Source organism: Palaemon carinicauda, chromosome 38 (genome assembly GCF_036898095.1).
Source record: "Palaemon carinicauda isolate YSFRI2023 chromosome 38, ASM3689809v2, whole genome shotgun sequence".
NCBI lineage: Eukaryota > Metazoa > Arthropoda > Malacostraca > Decapoda > Palaemonidae > Palaemon > Palaemon carinicauda.
Window position 1 is genome coordinate 50913200 of NC_090762.1, and position 18709 is coordinate 50931908.

Genomic DNA, 18709 nt, shown 5'->3' on the forward strand with positions numbered 1-18709 from the left:
CTTCCAGGTAAGGTGGCAATCTGAAGCCTGGAACTCAAACCACGTTCCATGGAGGAGGTCTCACTTCCGACTGAAGGCAGGTAAGTTTATAACTCCGTATGAGAAGGGAAAGTTTCAGAGAGGAAGAAATGTCCATTCCTTTAAGCCTGAAGGCAAAACTTAAGGCTGAGCGATAGCCTTTCACTGCCGAGACTGTAAGGCGCATTTCCTCCTGCAAATACACGAGGAACACCGCTATTGCTGGAATAGTGGCATCGAGTGGAGAGATACCCCTTCCACGACACCAACCACAGAAGACTCGCCACTTCGCCTGGAAGACCCCTGAGGATGACTTGCACAGGTGAACAGACATCCTGTTCGCAACTTGTTGCGAAAATCCTCTCTCCGTGAGGAGATGCTGGATAGTCTCCAGGCATGAAGTCGAAGCGAAGCTACGGCTTTGTGGAAGATGTTGGCATGTGGTTGTTTGAGTAGCTTGTGACGTGGAGGGAGTTCTCTCGGAACCTCCGTGAGGAGTTGCAGAAGGTCTGGGAACCATTCCGCATGATGCCATAGCGGAGCTATGAGGGTCATTGAAAGATTGACCGATATTCTGGTCTTGTTGAGTACCCTCCTCATCAGACAGAACGGAGGAAAGGCGTACACATCGACGTTGTACCACCGTTGTTGGAAGGCATCCTGCCAGAGCGCCATGGGGTCCGGGACCGGGGAGCAGTAAAGCGGGAGCTTGAAGTTCAGCGCTGTAACGAACAGATCCACCGTCGGGGAACCCCACAAAGTCAGGACTTTGTTGGCTACTTGAGGATCCAAAGACCACTCGGTACTCACTATCTGCGTCGCTCTGCTCAGTCTATCGGCGAGCACATTCCTTTTGCCTGGAATGAAGCGAGCCGCTAGTGTGATCGAGTGGACTTCGGACCATCTCAGAATCTCTACTGCAAGATGGGATAGCTGTTCTGAAAAGGTACTTCCCTGCTTGTTGATATAAGCCACCACTGTGGTGTCGCTCATCACCACCACAGAGTGGCCCGCCAGGACTTGGTGGAACTTCTGAAGTGCCAGAAACACGGCCTTCATTTCTAGCAGGTTTATGTGAAGGTACTTTTCTGATTCTGACCACAGGCCTTAGGTCCTGTGGTTCAGAACGTGGGATCCCCCACCCTTTCTTTGATGCGTCCGAGAACATCAAATCCGGGGGAAGGACGAGAAGATCCACTCCCTCTCGTAGGTTCTCGTCCGCCACCCACCACTGGAGGTCCGTCCGTTCCGCAGGACCCACGGGGACCAAAGTGTCCGGGGAATCGTGACCTTGATTCCACCGGGACTTGAGTCGCCACTGGAGAGATCTCTTCTGAGGCGACCGTTGGGAACGAGACGGGCCAGGGAGGAGAGGTGGCCGAGGAGACGCAGCCACGTTTGGGCTGGGAGTTCTTCTCGATTGAGGAAAGGCCTCGTGACCTTCCTCAGCCTTGCTATCCTGTCGTATGATGGGAAGGCTTTGTGGAGATTGGTGTCTATGACCATGCCTAGATATACCAGTTTCTGAGAGGGCTGCAGAGAGGACTTTTCGAGATTTACTATGATCCCTAGATCCTGGCAAACTTCGAGGAGCTTGTCTCAGTGGCGAAGAAGGGTTGCCTCCGAGTCCGCTAGGATCAGCCAGTCATCCAGATAACGAAGGAGACGGATGCCGATCCTGTGAGCCCACGAAGATATCAGGGTGAACACTCTGGTGAACACCTGAGGGGCTGTGGAGAGACCGAAACACAGAACCTTGAACTGGTAGATCTTGTTGTCTAGGCAAAATCTTAGGTACTTCATTGAAGACGGATGGACTGGGATCTGGAAGTACGCGTCCTTCAGGTCCAGTGTACACATGAAGTCTTGTGGTCTCACTGCAAGTCTGACCGTGTCTGCCGTCTCCATACTGAACGGAGTCTGTTTGACGAACCCGTTCAGGGTTGAGAGGTCGATGACTGGTCTCCAGCCTCCAGACGCCTTTCTTACAAGAAAGAGTCGACTGTAGAAGCCTGGGGACCCGTCTACAACCTCCTGGAGAGCGTCCTTCTTCAACATGGTCTGGACTTCTGCCCAAAGGGCTTGCCCTCTTGCCGATCCCATGGCAAGAGAGCTCAACGACACTGGATTCGCTGTCAGGGGAGGTAGAGAAGCTGGGAACGGGACGCGATAACCCTGAGCGATTACGGAAATCATCCAGGTATCTGCCCCGAGTTGCTGCCACCTTGCCGCGCAACTTTGTAGGCATCCTCCCCACTGGTGGACATGCAGGGGGACTGCCAACCCTAGCGTTTACAGCCTTGGCCATTTCCTCTAGGGTTCTTGCCTCGCCTGGAGGACTTCTTGCTCCTTCTGCTCTTGGCAGGAAAGGGCTTAGACACCTTCGGCTTTGCTGCTGTCGTCTTCTTTGTGTCCTTAGCTGGACGGGGCTGTTGGGCCACTGGAGGTTTGTAGGGCCTCGATGTCAGGGCCCTATGGATGAGGGAATCCTGGTTGGACTTCCTCCACCTCTCAGCGGTAAGCTCCACGTCCTTAGGCTCAAACAAACTCTTACCGAGCACGGAAGTGTCTGAGCCTGCTAACATCCGAACTGGGAACCTTCTGGCGGAATCTCTCAGCCACTGCATCCCGTCATTTGAGAATCGTATTGGCCCACAAGCTCGAGACTTGGTGGGCCAGAAACTCGATGGTCCGCGTGCCTGAGAGCAAGAAAGTCTCCAGTGCCTTCCTGGTGCTTTCTTTGGAGAGGTCCTCAGACCGCACCAGGATGCCCAGAGACCCCAGCCAGATGTCAAGCCACGAAGTTGCCTGCATGGCACACTTAGCGATCTTCTCCTGGCTTAGGATCTCAGTAGCTGCGTAGGACACGTGCCGGTTGGAGTCTCTCTCTAGAGGGACTCCCCCGGTAGTTCTTCCACGGAGTGGTGAATAGGAAGACCCAAACAAGACTCCTCAAGGATCTCAAAGTACCTCCTCTGATGGACTCGAGGAGGAGGGAGGAGCTTGTTACTGGCGCTGGATCTACTGGAGGAGGCAAGCTCAGAGAGCTGGCCCTCGACCTTGTCCCTGGTACTCTTCATCCCCTGAGACCAGGGCAGAGCTGCACTGGCCCTAGAGGGTTTCTGTGTGCCGTAGACACGCTAAGTGTGCCATGCAGGCAACTTCGTGGTTTGACATCTGGCTGGGGTCTCTGGGCATCCTGGTGCGGTCTGGAATCCCGTTGAGGTTCCTCATGAAGGTCAGGATTTGCCAGAACGCGTGTTCTGACTCTTGGTGCTCTCCTCCTAAAGGACTGGCAGCAAAGTCTCCTGTCCCTCGTGGCTCTTCCTGGGGGGACACGTGGACATCCTCGGAAGTTCTAGCTGGCTCCTGTCTGATCCTTGTTGATGACTTGGGGATCGTCTTAGAGTCCTTCAGTTCCCTCCTGGGAGGGATACAGGACTCGAGTAACGATGGGTGCAGGCTCTTTTCCACCCCTGGACGAGAAGACTTCTCAGGGAGAGGCGGAGTTTCCCCCATTGGTGCGATGGGGGAACGGTTCGGCTCGTCCGACTCTCCTGAGGATGGGTAATCCTCATCCGCAGGGGAGGGAGAGAAAGTCGGGGGAGGGGAAGGAGCCTTGCGCAAGGATCTGCGAGGAGACAGAATAGTCCTCGGAGGTGTTTCCACGGAAGGGACTCCTCTCTTCCTCTTCAGGGGGGAGGAAGCCGCCACTGATTTGTGACCCACGTCAGAGAGGACGGGCTTCATAGCCTGCACAAGAGCTCTGACCAGGGTCCCGAACAAGGGCTGCTGGCTGACAGTCGCGCTGTCGGACACTCCCTCTGGAGGAAAGGGGATCGTTCGATCCCTTGGAGGAGTCGACAAATGAGGGTTCGCCTGATAAGCTGAAACAAAAGTGTCCTTAGGCCTGTCCGGGAACCGCCCCTCCTCTGGCGAGCGCGCTGTTCTGCGCTTGCGGAGAGGGGAACGAGACGATGTCCTATCCGCCAGGCGACGCTCGCGCTGGAGGTCACGTGATGGGCCCTGACCAGGATCGCGCGCGAAAGGATCGCATGTCACAGGAATCTCGCGCTCGCGTGGGCGTGAGAGGTTGGTGGAGTGGGCGCTGCGAGTCCAGAGGTACCTGTGAGCGCCTGTGCGCTAACGTAGGAGCCTCTTGAACTGCGCGCGACGTAGCAGAAACCGGGAAACGCTGGGGCGCAGGTGGGCGATGGCAGCAGCAGCATGAGGGCGCGCAGGTTGAACCTGGCGCTTGAGGGCAGGAGGCGCAGGTTTGCGCTCAAGGCCCTTAAGCCCCGAAGTGCCCGGTGCTTGGGCAGTGGCAGGATCAGGTGGCGCGTAACGCGCATCAGCATCCTCGAAAGGTGATGGCAGGTCAGCAGGTCTGGAGGGAGACTGGTCACAGAGTCCCGAAGGACGACCATCATCCGAAGGGGATCGCGAACGATCCCCGGAGAGGTCTAAGGTGGTAGCTGGCAGGATCGGCGAACGGCGAGTCGTCTCCTCCACAGAGGACTGTGGTGACGACGAGCTGAAGAGGCGCCTCCTAACTCCCTTATGAGGGGAAGGAAGGCCTCTATGGCGAAGGGGAGGACGAGCCTTCCGCCTTATATGCTCACGAGGGGCCGTGGGGTCAGCAGGCTGACCATCATAGGGCCTACGAAGAGGAGTCTCTGTGAGTGAACTCCCCCGTGGGGGAGAATCACCTGAAGGAGAGACCGTAGGACTTAGATCCTCCCTCGAAAGGTGTTCGGAGGGGGAATCTAAGCCTTCAGCTACCTCAGCAACAGGAACGGGGGTTTGACTAGACCCACGAGATGCCTCCATCACAACAACGTCAACAACAGACAGAGGATCTATCCCTGCTGTAGTTGGCGATTGTTTGACAGCTGCACCAAGTTTGATCATGTCAAACAGGGCTTCCCTGGAGGGCGAACCCTGCAGCCCCAAGGAAGCCCAAAGCTGCAATAAATCATGATTATTCACAGGTAAATCAATGTTCATATCCTCCTCCGGGGGAGGCGGGGCAGCCGCCTCGCTATGGGAGGCAACTACCTCTCCCGCACCCCGGGATCGGTCAACAGCAGTACGGTCTTCGCTACCACTCGCTGGCCTCTCGGAAGAGACCGCTCGAGGGGGAGCTTCGGAGGAGGAAAGGGCTACGGAAGAAGAAGTCTTGGAATTTTCTCTCTACAAAGAAGCCTCTGAAGGAGAAAGATTCCTTTTAGACTTTTTCTTCCGGCGCTGGGCAAACCTCTCCCACTGGGAGGTTGACCACTCCCTACATTCGATACATACATTACCGCTATCACACCGTTGGCCCCTACAGTGAGGACACAAGGTGTGGGGATCGGTGTCGACCGCCGACATAAAGGTCCCAAAAGGGCAGCCGGGAAGTCCAGGGCATGTACGCATAGTCAGTAGAGGCCAACTTCAAACACACTGGAAAAGAAAAAGCAAAAACAGATTAAATATGGCAGTCAAAGCGAGGCAGAGAGCAGACAGGTCTGTTCTCCGCTCGAGCCAAAAGTAAAGTGAAGCATTCACCGGTGTGTGTGAGGGGTGGGGGGGTTAGATAGCTACCCTTCCCTAACCCCCGCTAACTAGCGGCGGGGTAGTAAACCCTCGTTAAAATTCTTATGGCTCGTCATTCAGCTACGCCGAAGTAATTACCCCATGCAAATAGCGTGGTTTGTATTTCAGTTACGGAACAATTGCAGATTAAAGATTATCATGGTGTTTTTATTAGGTCACTTGTAATTGTGGAAGACTCGCTCTTTCTGAGGGTCCTTTCGACTTTCCTCCAGAATTTGTTCATTCTCTTAATTTACTACCCAATCTTTTCTGTATATTTTTTAATTTCTAACATTGTTAATTTGTCCATTTGCATCTTTTTTATGTAATGAATTTTGTTCTTTCATAGTGTCCATCCTTTCCACACCACTTTGCTATTCTATATGGAATATTTTTCTCCTCTACTCTGTTGATATTCATATTCTATTCCTCAACCATTCTTGCCCATATCTCCCTCCTTTCCCTGAATATATCTGTTGGCCGACTTCCTTAGCTTGAAGACTTTCTTCTTCTTACCTGAACTTTCTACATTCTGATTCTGCCACCAAATGCTTATCTTTTCTCTAACCTTTCTCTGCTGTTACCCCATATACATCTTCTGCACCATTTTTCTACATATTTGATAGTGGTGTCTACAAACAACTTTTTGTTGCTATAATTGCTGACACTATCTTCATACCCACTTTTGACTTTTTCATTTTCTTTTCAATATCTACTGTATATTCTTTTAATTAGCTCTTTCTTCACCTTCCTTTCATCTTTTACTATTAAATTAATTAACAGATATAAAATCTGTGTTAAGAAAGCCTTAAGTGGTATCACTAGGCAAACCTTTTCTTTGATAATGCTTACTTTTCATTAAAGTGATATAAATGTGTTTCACCTTCTCAATGGACATATGAAAGAACTGTGCACTGCAAATTTAATCATCGGCTAGGACTACAAATACTACATGTTTACTCTAAGGCAAAAAACATGACATCTTTTTTTTAATATGTCTGGAGACTGCTGCTACTTCAGATTAGGCTAATATAAAGGCATGGGTTTGTGCATGAAATAAATTTTTTCACTCTACAAATTATATTTTTGGCTGAAAACATAACTGAGAAAAAATTAATATTCCCAGCTCCATAATTCTCAATTTAGACTTTTCTATATTTGAATAAAACTGTGATTCAAGATCTACATTACCATGCAATCATTCTATTTCTTACCCATAACCCATACAATTCAATTACGATAAGGTAATTTCTTTAAAATTATCAGATATAACAACTTGATGCTGGTTCAAACTATGCAAGATATTGTGACATTGTCTGAAAATATAAGGGTTTCATCATTCTTAAGTTACACCTACCATCAAAATGGTAGGAATTTAGGAATTAAAAGCAAAATGTTATTTTCCTTAGTAAAATAAATTTTTGAATATACTTACCCGGTGATCATGTAGCTGCAGCTCTGCTGCCCGACAGAAAAAACCTACGGGCGGGATACGCCAGCGATCGCTATACAGGTGGGGGTGTACAACAACAGCGCCATCTGTCGAGTAGGTACTCAGGTACTTCTTGTCAACAAGAACCAATTTTCTCCTCGGTCCACTGGGTCTCTATGGGGAGGAAGGGAGGGTCCTTTAATTCATGATCACCGGGTAAGTATATTCAAAAATTTATTTTACCAAGGAAAATAACATTTTTCAATATTAATCTTACCCGGTGATCATGTAGCTGATTCACACCCAGGGGGGTGGGTGGAGACCAGCATACATGTTAACAATAGAAGCTAAGTATCCCGTATTTCATTTTAGCAGTTATTCAAAATAACAAACATAAAATAAATAAGTACCTGGTAAGGAAGTCGACTTGAACAATTACTCTGCCTTTTTAAGTACGTCTTCCTTACTGAGCCTAGCGATCCTCTTAGGATGCTGAGCGACTCCTAGGTGCTGAAGTATGAAGGGCTGCAACCCATACTAAAGGACCACATCACAACCTCTAATCTCGGCGCTTCTCAAGAAAGAATTTGACCACCCGCCAAATCAACCAGGATGCGAAAGGCTTCTTAGCCTTCCGTACAACCCAAAAACAACAATAAAAAGCATTTCAAGAGAAAGATTAAAAAAGGTTATGGGATTATGGGAATGTAGTGGTTGAGCCCTCACCTACTACTGCACTCGCTGCTACGAATGGTCCCAGGGTGTAGCAGTTCTCGTAAAGAGACTGGACATCTTTAAGGTAAAATGATGCGAACACTGACTTGCTTCTCCAATAGGTTGCATCCATTACACTCTGCAGAGATCTGTTTTGTTTGAAGGCCACTGAAGTAGCGACAGCTCTAACTTCATGTGTCCTTACCTTCAGCAAAGCATGGTCTTCCTCATTCAGATGAGAATGGGCTTCTCTAATCAAAAGTCTGATGTAATAAGAGACTGCGTTCTTCGACATCGGTAAAGCAGGTTTCTTAATAGAACACCATAAAGCTTCTGATTGTCCTCGTAATGGCTTCGTACGTCTTAAATAGTACTTAAGAGCTCTTACTGGGCATAGTACTCTCTCTTGTTCGTTTCCAACCAAACTGGACAGACTTGGAATCTCGAACGATTTGGGCCAAGAACGAGAAGGGAGCTCGTTTTTAGCTAAAAAACCAAGCTGTAAGGAACATGTAGCCGTTTCAGATGTAAATCCTATGTTCCTGCTGAAGGCGTGTATCTCACTGACTCTTTTAGCTGTTGCTAAGCAAACGAGGAAAAGAGTCTTCAAAGTGAGATCTTTAAAAGAGGCTGATTGAAGCGGTTCGAACCTTGCTGACATCAGGAACCTTAAAACCACGTCTAAGTTCCAACCTGGTGTGGCTAACCGACGCTCCTTTGAGGTCTCAAAAGACTTAAGGAGGTCCTGTAGATCTTTGTTGGTGGAAAGATCTAAGCCTCTGTGGCAGAAGACTGCTGCCAACATGCTTCTGTAACCTTTGATCGTAGGAGCTGATAGGGATCTTACATTCCTTAGGTGTAAAAGGAAGTCAGCTATCTGCGTTACAGAGGTACTGGTTGAGGATACTGAATTCGCCTTGCACCAGCTTCGGAAGACTTCCCATTTTGACTGGTAGACCTTGAGAGTGGATGTCCTCCTTGCTCTGGCAATCGCTCTGGCTGCCTCCTTCGAAAAGCCTCTAGCTCTTGAGAGTCTTTCGATAGTCTGAAGGCAGTCAGACGAAGAGCGTGGAGGCTTGGGTGTACCTTCTTTACGTGCGGCTGACGCAGAAGGTCCACTCTTAGAGGAAGAGTCCTGGGAACGTCTACTAGCCATTGCAGTACCTCGGTGAACCATTCTCTCGCGGGCCAGAGGGGAGCAACCAACGTCAACCTTGTCCCTTCGTGAGAGGCGAACTTCTGCAGTACCTTGTTGACAATCTTGAACGGGGGGAACGCATAAAGGTCTAGATGGGACCAATCCAGAAGAAAGGCATCTACGTGAACTGCTGCTGGGTCCGGAATCGGTGAGCAATAATTTGGGAGCCTCTTGGTCATCGAGGTAGCGAACAGATCTATGGTGGGCTGACCCCACAGGGCCCATAGTCTGTTGCAAACATTCTTGTGAAGGGTCCATTCTGTAGGGATGATCTGACCCTTCCGGCTGAGGCGGTCTGCCATGACGTTCATGTCGCCTTGAATGAACCTCGTTACAAGCGATATCTTTCGATCTCTTGACCAGGTGAGGAGGTCCCTTGCGATCTCGAACAACGTCCTCGAATGAGTCCCTCCTTGCTTGGAGATGTACGCCAAGGCTGTAGTGTTGTCGGAGTTCACCTCCACCACCTTGCCTAGAAGGAGGGACTTGAAGCTTCTCAAGGCCAGATGAACTGCCAGTAGCTCCTTGCAGTTGATGTGAAGTGCTCTTTGATCCGGATTCCACGTGCCCGAGCATTCCCGACCGTCCAGTGTCGCACCCCAGCCCGTGTCTGATGCGTCCGAGAAGAGAAGGTGGTCGGGGGTCTGAACAGCCAGTGGTAGACCTTCCTTGAGAAGAATGTTGTTCTTCCACCAAGTCAGTGCAGACTTCATCTCTTCGGATATAGGAACTGAGACCGCTTCTAGCGTCATGTCCTTTCTCCAGTGAGCAGCTAGGTGATACTGAAGGGGTCGGAGGTGGAGTCTCCCTAACTCGATGAACAGGGCCAGCGATGAAAGTGTCCCTGTTAGACTCATCCACTGCCTGACTGAGCATCGGTTCCTTCTCAGCATGCTCTGGATGCATACTAGGGCTTGGTTGATCCTTGGGGCCGACGGAAAAGCCCGAAAAGCTTGACTCTGAATCTCCATACCTAGATAGACTATAGTTTGGGATGGGACGAGTTGGGACTTTTCTATATTGACCAGGAGACCCAATTCCTTGGTCAGATCCATAGTCCATTTGAGATTCTCCAGACAGCGACGACTTGACGCAGCTCTTAAAAGCCAGTCGTCCAAATAGAGGGAGGCTCTGATGTCTGCTAAATGCAGGAATTTGGCAATATTCCTCATCAGCTTGGTAAACACTAGAGGTGCCGTGCTTAGGCCAAAGCACAGGGCTTGGAACTGGTAAACCACCTTCCCAAAGACGAACCTTAGGAAAGGTTGGGAATCTGGGTGGATGGGGACGTGAAAGTACGCGTCCTTTAGGTCTAACGAGACCATCCAGTCTTCCTTCCTGACCGATGCTAGCACCGACTTCGTCGTCTCCATGGTGAACGTCTGCTTGGTGACAAAGACATTTAGAGCACTGACGTCCAGCACCGGTCTCCACCCTCCTGTCTTCTTCGCTACTAAGAAGAGACGGTTGTAGAAGCCCGGGGATTGATGGTCCCGGACTATGACTACCGCTCCCTTTTGTAGCAAGAGAGACACCTCTTGCTGTAAAGCTAGCCTCTTGTCCTCCTCTCTGTACCTGGGAGAGAGGTCGATGGGAGTTGTTGCTAGAGGGGGCTTGCGCAAGAATGGAATCCTGTACCCCTCTCTGAGTAACTTCACAGACTGTGCGTCTGCACCTCTGTTCTCCCAGGCCTGCCAGTAGTTCTTGAGCCTGGCTCCCACTGCAGTCTGGAGAAGATGGCAGTCAGATTCTGCCTTTTGAGGACTTGGAACCCTTCTTCTTTTTGCCACGTTGACTATCGGCACGGGTACCTCCTCTGCTGGAGGTTCTGCCACGAAAGGGCGGAATGAACCTAGACGCTGGTGTGTCCATCCTAGGTCTAGGCACGGAAGGTAAAGCTGTGACTTTACGTGCGGATGACGCCACCAGGTCATGGGGGTCTTTCTGGATCAACGAGGCGGCAATCCCCTTGATCAGCTCTTCAGGAAAGAGACACTTGGATAGCGGAGCAAACATCAGCTCTGACTTCTGACATGGTGTGATTCCCGCCGACAAGAAGGAGCAAAGGTGATCTCGCTTCTTAAGAACTCCAGACACGAAAGAAGCCGCAAGCTCGCCAGATCCATCCCGAATGGCTTTGTCCATGCATGACATGATGAGCATGGCAGAGTCCTTATCCGAAGGGGAGGTCTTTCTGCTCAACGCTCCCAAACACCAGTCCAGGAAGTTGAAGATCTCAAACGCACGGAAAACTCCCTTTAAAAGATGGTCCATGTCCGAAAAGGTCCAGCAAATCTTGGAGCGTCTCATAGCCAGTCTGCGGGGAGAGTCTACCAGACTTGAGAAGTCGCCCTGGGCAGAGGCAGGAACTCCCAAGCCGAGATCTTCTCCCGTGGCATACCAGACGCTAGATTTGGAAGCAAGCTTGGTGGGGGGAAAGATGAAGGACGTCTTCCCAAGTTGCTTCTTGGCCTGCAACCACTCTCCCAGTACCCTTAAAGCTCTCTTGGATGAGCGCGCGAGTACGAGCTTCGTAAAGGCAGGAGCTGCTGACTGCATGCCTAAAGCGAACTCAGAGGGAGGTGAGCGTGGGGCTGCAGACACAAACTGGTCCGGATACAACTCCCTAAACAGAGCAAGGACTTTCCTAAAGTCTAAGGAGGGAGGCGTAGTCTTGGGTTCATCTATGTCGGAGTGTTGATCGTCCAAATGAGCAGCTTCGTCGTCATCAGAGATTCCTTCATCCGAATGCTGAGGAGGAAGCGGCAAAGGAGGAGAAGAAAGCTGAACGGCTGAATCCGGCAGCACGGGTGCATGCGTAGCTGCACTGGATCCAACATCATGCCGCTGCTGGTCAGTCTGAGAGCTGGCAACAACAAAAGCGGAGTGGTGGTGCGTGGTGGGGACTGCCGTGGGTTGCGGAGACTGCCGCATTGCGTCAAAACACGGCAGCTTGACAGTACCTTCCCACTGCTGATGCGGTAGCTCACGCATGTCAACGGAGGGTGCCGCACGTCGGCTAACGTCAACATGCGTCTGGCAGGGTCGACTGCGCATCGGTGGTGGAGCTCTCACAGCCGGAGTGTGGGAGCAGGCAGCCGCAGTGTCAGCTGAGCGCAAAACCGTGGCAGGTTGTGGGTTAACGGGTGCAGCTTCAACCTTCTCAGCACGATACTCCTGCATGAAGGAAGCTAGCTGAGTCTGCATAGACTGCAGCAAAGACCACTTAGGGTCTACAGCGGTTGGTGCAGCAACAGACGGAGTGATTGCCTGCTGCGGAACCACTCTACCTCTCTTGGGAGGTGTGCAGTCTTCGGAAGACTGCGGCGAGTCCGAACTGACCCAGTGGCTACACCTGGGCCGTTGGACTCGCTCGGAAGGGACCTTGCGCTTGAGAGGTCGTGAGACCTTGGTCCAGCGTTTCTGACGAGAAACTTCTTCCGCAGACGAGGAATGAATGGGCTCACTCGTCTGTTTGTGGGTGGGACGATCTCTGCAAGATACGTCCGCAACCACTGAGGGTACATCTGTACGCTGATCAAGGCCTGTCGAACCCTTTGGTCCTTCGACATTGCTTCTCCCCTGGGCTTGGGAGCTTGCAAGAGGTCCCAGACTGGGAGGACGACTGGCACGAACAGATGCACCCTCATGCGTAACACTGACACTTTTCACAGCACTTGCACTCACTACACTTCCCACTGCACTTTTCTCCTTCAACTCTTTGACGTCGGCTAAGAGTTGATTGCGGTCATTCGCTAATGACTCAACTCGGTCACCAAGAGCCTGAATGGCACGCATCATGTCCGCCATCGAGGGTTGCTGAGAGCTAGTAGAAGGGTCGGGTGCAACCACTACAGGGGAAGGAATAGGTTGAGGGGCATGGGGAGAGGAAAAATCAAAAGAGCGAGAAGAACTCCTCCTGATCCTATCCTTCTCTAGCCTACGTGCATTCTTAAGGAATTCTTGAAAATCGAATTCCGAAAGCCCAGCGCATTCCTCACATCGATCTTCCAATTGACAGGCTTTACCCCTACAATTGGAACAAACGGTGTGAGGATCGATAGAGGCCTTCGGAAGACGCCTAGAACAGTCCCTAGCGCTACACTGCCTGTACTTGGGGACTTGAGTAGGGTCAGACATCTTGAATTAGTCAAAGGGGGAAATCCAAAATCTATCCAAGTCGTCAACAAATAATCCAAAATCTAATCAATAAAGCTTGATAAGGTATTGATGATAACTCCTGTACAGCGAAAGCTAATAACTAGAGAGAATACATCACCAAATAGCGTGAAAATCAACTCCAGAAACAACAGCGTATCAAGTAGGTCTTGCCGGTGGCACGACAGAGAAAATTGGTTCTTGTTGACAAGAAGTACCTGAGTACCTACTCAACAGATGGCGCTGTTGTTGTACACCCCCACCTGTATAGCGATCGCTGGCGTATCCCGCCCGTAGGTTTTTTCTGTCGGGCAGCAGAGCTGCAGCTACATGATCACCGGGTAAGATTAATATTGAAAAAAGAATCTTTGTAATACAGATTTTAAATTCTGAACAAGAAAAAGTGAAGTACAAAGCTTTTTATAATGATTCTATGTAAGGTATTATCTCTTTGCTTTCCTTGTAAATGCTAATTGTGTACAAAAATTAATTCCTTAATAAAATATGCTACTCCAATATTCAACAACTTACTGCCTGAGTGATGCGATTGGATGTTTCACTAATAAAGGCTATCATGAACCAATCTCCAGCTTCCGGAAAGGGGACGGACAAGAAAGCTGGCTTCAGATCGGATTTCAAATCTAATTTGTATACTTCAGAGCGATTTACCCAAAAACCAGACGGATATTCTGAGCCATCCGGATTAACCACAGGATAGCTATGTGGTTGTAAGAAACTGGAATGGAATAATACACAGATTACTAAAACTTATTCATTTCTATATAATACAGTACTGTACATAATACTGTATAAAAAACTTTGCTCAGGAACCTGAGTAAGTTTAAACAATTCTACAATCAAATTATTGTTATCTATTAGGAATCATGCAAAGTTTAACTATATTACCCAAATTTACTGACTTGTGAAAAAACTCATCAAGTTTATACAATAATACAATACTCTAGTATAGACCACTAATACCACAATAGACACATTTTTGTATTTTGGAAAACAAAAGTGCACAAAAATCATGGTGAAAAATGCACAAAAGAGAGAGAGAGAGAGAGAGAGAGAGAGAGAGAGAGAGAGAGAGAGAGAGAGAGAGAGAGAGAGAATCACTGATTACAATAAAAAATCTCCTATTGTCTATGCAATAATACAATATACTCTGATACAGCGCTTTCATATACAGTGCACACAAATACCACAGTTCAGATGTTGGTCCATTCTGATAATCATATGAATTAGCAAGCAAGAATTATAAGGCAAAAACATCTGTGTGAGAGAGAGAGAGAGAGAGAGAGAGAGAGAGAGAGAGAGAGAGAGAGAGAGAGAGAGAGAGAGAGAGAGAGAGAGAGAGAGAGAGAGAGAGAGAGAGTTATAAATGTATTACTGTGAATGAAAATTATGATAGCTTATAACACATCAGTGCTTATGTAATACTATATCAACAATATATGGTAAATGTTTTGAATAAGTTAAGGAATAGTATAAACAATACTCTTTGTTATTGATTTGTATGTGCATCAGCAGATCTGATCACAGCACCCAAAATACTTCGATTGTTAAACTAAACCCGAAATTTAAAACAAAAGTACATAAATGTTTAATTAAAGCACAATTAATTACTTATGTAATTGTAATTTTCTAGAATGCAATAATGCTTCCGAAACGAAATCAAATATTTTAAGCTATGATTAAAGAGAGAGAGAGAGAGAGAGAGAGAGAGAGAGAGAGAGGAGAGAGAGAGAGAGAGAGAGAGAGAGAGAGAGAGAGAGAGAGAGAGAGAGAATCAGTGTTGAACTGTAATTGAATGCACAATTTTTGTTTCTTTAAAAGAAACATTTATTACCGAAATATTTATAATTTTAGTATAGAAAATAAGCTGTATTTCTGTTTAAGAAAGTATAGAAATATGATATTTTAATTATAAAATAAATTTTTGAATATACTTACCCGGTGAATATATATAGCTGCAACTCTGTTGCTCGACAGACAAAAAAACAGTAAAACTCGCCAGCGATCGCAATACAGGTTGCGGGTGTGCCCACCAGTGCCAACTGTCGGCCAGACACCATACTCGATGTAAACAAAGACTCAATTTCTTCTCATCCCACTGCGTCTCTATTGGGGAGGAAGGGAGGGTCATTTAATTTATATATTCACCGGGTAAGTATATTCAAAAATTTATTTTATAATTAAAATATCATTTTTAAATATTTAACTTAGCCGGTGAATATATATAGCTGATTCACACCCAGGGTGGTGGGTAGAGACCAGTAAAATATGTTTACATCGTTTAAGCTAAGAGTTTTTATTTCATTTTGGAAGTTATCAATATAACGAAAACAAAATAAATAGGTACCTGGTAAGGAAGTCGACTTAGACGATTACTCTGCCTTGTAAGTACGTCTTCCTTACGGAGCCTCGCGATCCTCTTAGGATGCTGACAGACCCCTAGGAGCATAAGTATCAAGGGCTGCAACCCATACAACAGGACCTCATCAAACCCCTAATCTGGGCGCTCTCAAGAAATGACTTTGACCACCCGCCAAATCAACCAGGATGCGAAAGGCTTCTTAGCCTTCCGGACAACCCATAAAAAACAACATTAAAAACATTTCAAGAGACAGATTAAAAGGATATGGAATTAGGGAATTGTAGTGGTTGAGCCCTCACCCACTACTGCACTCGCTGCTACGAATGGTCCCAGTGTGTAGCAGTTCTCGTAAAGAGACTGGACATCTTTCAAGTAAAATGACGCGAACACTGACTTGCTTCTCCAATAGGTTGCGTCCATTATACTTTGCAGAGATCTATTTTGCTTAAAGGCCACGGAAGTTGCTACAGCTCTAACCTCGTGCGTCTTAACCTTAAGCAAAGCTCGGTCTTCCTCACTCAGATGTGAATGAGCTTCTCGTATTAACAATCTGATAAAGTATGACAAAGCGTTCTTTGACATAGGCAAGGATGGTTTCTTAACTGAACACCATAAAGCTTCAGATTGGCCTCGTAAAGGTTTAGTACGCTTTAAATAGAACTTAAGAGCTCTAACAGGGCATAAGACTCTTTCTAGTTCATTGCCTACGATCTCCGATAAGCTGGGAATATCGAAAGATTTAGGCCAAGGCCGAGAAGGTAGCTCATTTTTTGCTAGAAAACCAAGTTGCAGCGAACAAGTAGCTTTTTCCGACGAAAATCCGATGTTCTTGCTGAAGGCATTAATCTCACTGACTCTTTTGGCCGAGGCTAAGCATACCAGGAAAAGAGTCTTAAGAGTGAGATCTTTCAGGGAGGCTGACTGTAAAGGCTCAAACCTGTCTGACATGAGGAATCTTAGTACCACGTCTAAATTCCACCCAGGTGTAGCCAAACGACGCTCCTTAGTGGTCTCAAAAGACTTAAGGAGGTCTTGCAGATCTTTATTGTTGGAAAGATCTAAGCCTCTATGCCGGAAGACCGATGCCAACATGCTTCTGTAGCCCTTGATAGTGGGAGCTGAAAGGGATCGTCCTTTTCTCAGGTATAAGAGAAAATCAGCTAATTGGGCTACAGAGGTACTGGTCGAGGATACAGAAACTGACTTGCACCAGTCTCGGAAGACTTCCCACTTCGATTGGTAGACTCTAATGGTAGACGCTCTCCTTGCTCTAGCAATCGCACTGGCTGCCTCCTTCGAAAAGCCTCTAGCTCTCGAGAGTCTTTCGATAGTCTGAAGGCAGTCAGACGAAGAGCGTGGAGGCTTTGGTGTACCTTCTTTACGTGCGGCTGACGTAGAAGGTCTACTCTTAGAGGCAGACTTCTGGGAACGTCTACTAACCATCGAAGTACCTCGGTGAACCATTCTCTCGCGGGCCAGAGGGGAGCAACTAACGTCAACCTTGTCCCTTCGTGAGAGGCGAACTTCTGCAGTACCTTGTTGACAATCTTGAACGGTGGGAATGCGTAGAGATCCAGGTGTGACCAATCTAGGAGGAAGGCATCTATATGTATTGCTGCTGGGTCCGGGACTGGAGAGCAATAGATTGGAAGCCTCTTGGTCAGCGAGGTTGCAAAGAGATCTATGGTTGGTTGACCCCAAGTGGCCCAAAGTCTCTTGCACACATCTTTGTGGAGGGTCCATTCTGTTGGAATTACTTGCCCTTTCCGACTGAGACAATCTGCTATGACGTTCAAGTCGCCCTGGATGAACCTCGTTACTAGGGAGATGTCTCGATCTTTTGACCAGATGAGCAGGTCCCTTGCAATCTCGTACAACGTCAGTGAGTGGGTACCTCCTTGTTTGGAGATGTACGCCAAGGCCGTGGTGTTGTCCGAGTTCACTTCCACCACTTTGCCTCGAAGGAGATACTCGAAGCTTTTCAAGGCCAGATGAACTGCCAACAGCTCCTTGCAGTTGATATGCATGCTCCTCTGACTCGTGTTCCACAGACCTGAGCATTCCCGACCGTCCAGCGTCGCGCCCCAGCCCAAGTCCGATGCGTCCGAGAAGAGAACGTGGTTGGGTAACTGAACAGCCAGGGGAAGACCCTCTCTTAGGTTGATATTGTCCTTCCACCAAGTCAGACAAGACTTCATCTTTCCGGAAATCGGGATCGAGACCGCCTCTAGCGTCTTGTCCTTTTTCCAGTGGAAAGCCAGATGGAATTGAAGAGGACGGAGGTGTAGTCTTCCTAGTGATACAAATTGCTCCAGGGATGACAGCGTCCCTACCAGACTCATCCACAGCCTGACTGAACAGCGTTCTTTCTTCAGCATCTTCTGGATGGAAAACAGGGCTTGATCTATTCTGGGGGTCGACGGAAAAGCCCGAAAAGCTTGACTGTGAATCTCCATCCCTAAATACAGAATAGTTTGGGATGGGACCAGCTGCGACTTTTCCAAATTGACTAGGAGTCCCAATTCCTTGGTCAGATCTAGAGTCCACTTGAGATCCTTCAGCCAGCGACGACTGGAAGAGGCTCTGAGAAGCCAGTCGTCCAAAAAAAGGGAGGCTCGGATGTCCGATAAGTGGAGGAATTTGGCCCCATTCCTCATCAGCCTCGTAAATACGAGAGGAGCTGTGCTTAGGCCAAAGCACAGGGCCCGAAACTGGTAGACCACATCTTCGAAGACGAATCTCAGAAAAGGTTGGGAGTCTGAGTGAATGGGGATGTGGAAGTAGGCGTCCCTTAGGTCTAGCGAGACCATCCAGTCTTCCTTTCTGACCGCTGCTAAGACTGACTTTGTGGTCTCCATGGAAAACTTTGTCTTTGTGACAAAGACATTCAGAGCACTGACGTCTAGCACCGGTCTCCACCCTCCTGTCTTCTTTGATACTAGGAAGAGACGGTTGTAAAACCCCGGTGATTGAAGGTCCGAGACTTTGACCACCGCTCCCTTCTCTAGCAAGAGACACTTCCAGTTTCAGGGCTTGTCTCTTTTCTACCTCTCTGTACCTGGGAGAGAGATCGATGGGGGACGTCACTAGAGGGGGTTTGCGTACAAAAGGGATCTTGTACCCCTCTCTGAGTAACTTCACAGATTGTTGATCTGCGCCTCTCCTCTCCCAGGCTTGCCAGAAGTTCTTGAGTCTGGCTCCTACTGCTGTCTGAAGTTGCGGGCAGTCAGAC

The 18709-nt window shown here is 48.5% G+C and overlaps 1 protein-coding gene across 1 annotated transcript in view; it reads right to left on the reverse strand.

Annotated features, from left to right (window-relative positions):
* The window catches only part of LOC137630622 (post-GPI attachment to proteins factor 6-like), a 131034-nt gene that overhangs the window by 75549 nt on the left and 36776 nt on the right, over nucleotides 1-18709 (reverse strand). The window contains exon 3 of the mRNA XM_068362226.1: nucleotides 13629-13833. Within this exon, the coding sequence (XP_068218327.1) occupies nucleotides 13629-13833 (205 nt within the window). The remainder of the gene's footprint in view (nucleotides 1-13628; nucleotides 13834-18709) is intronic.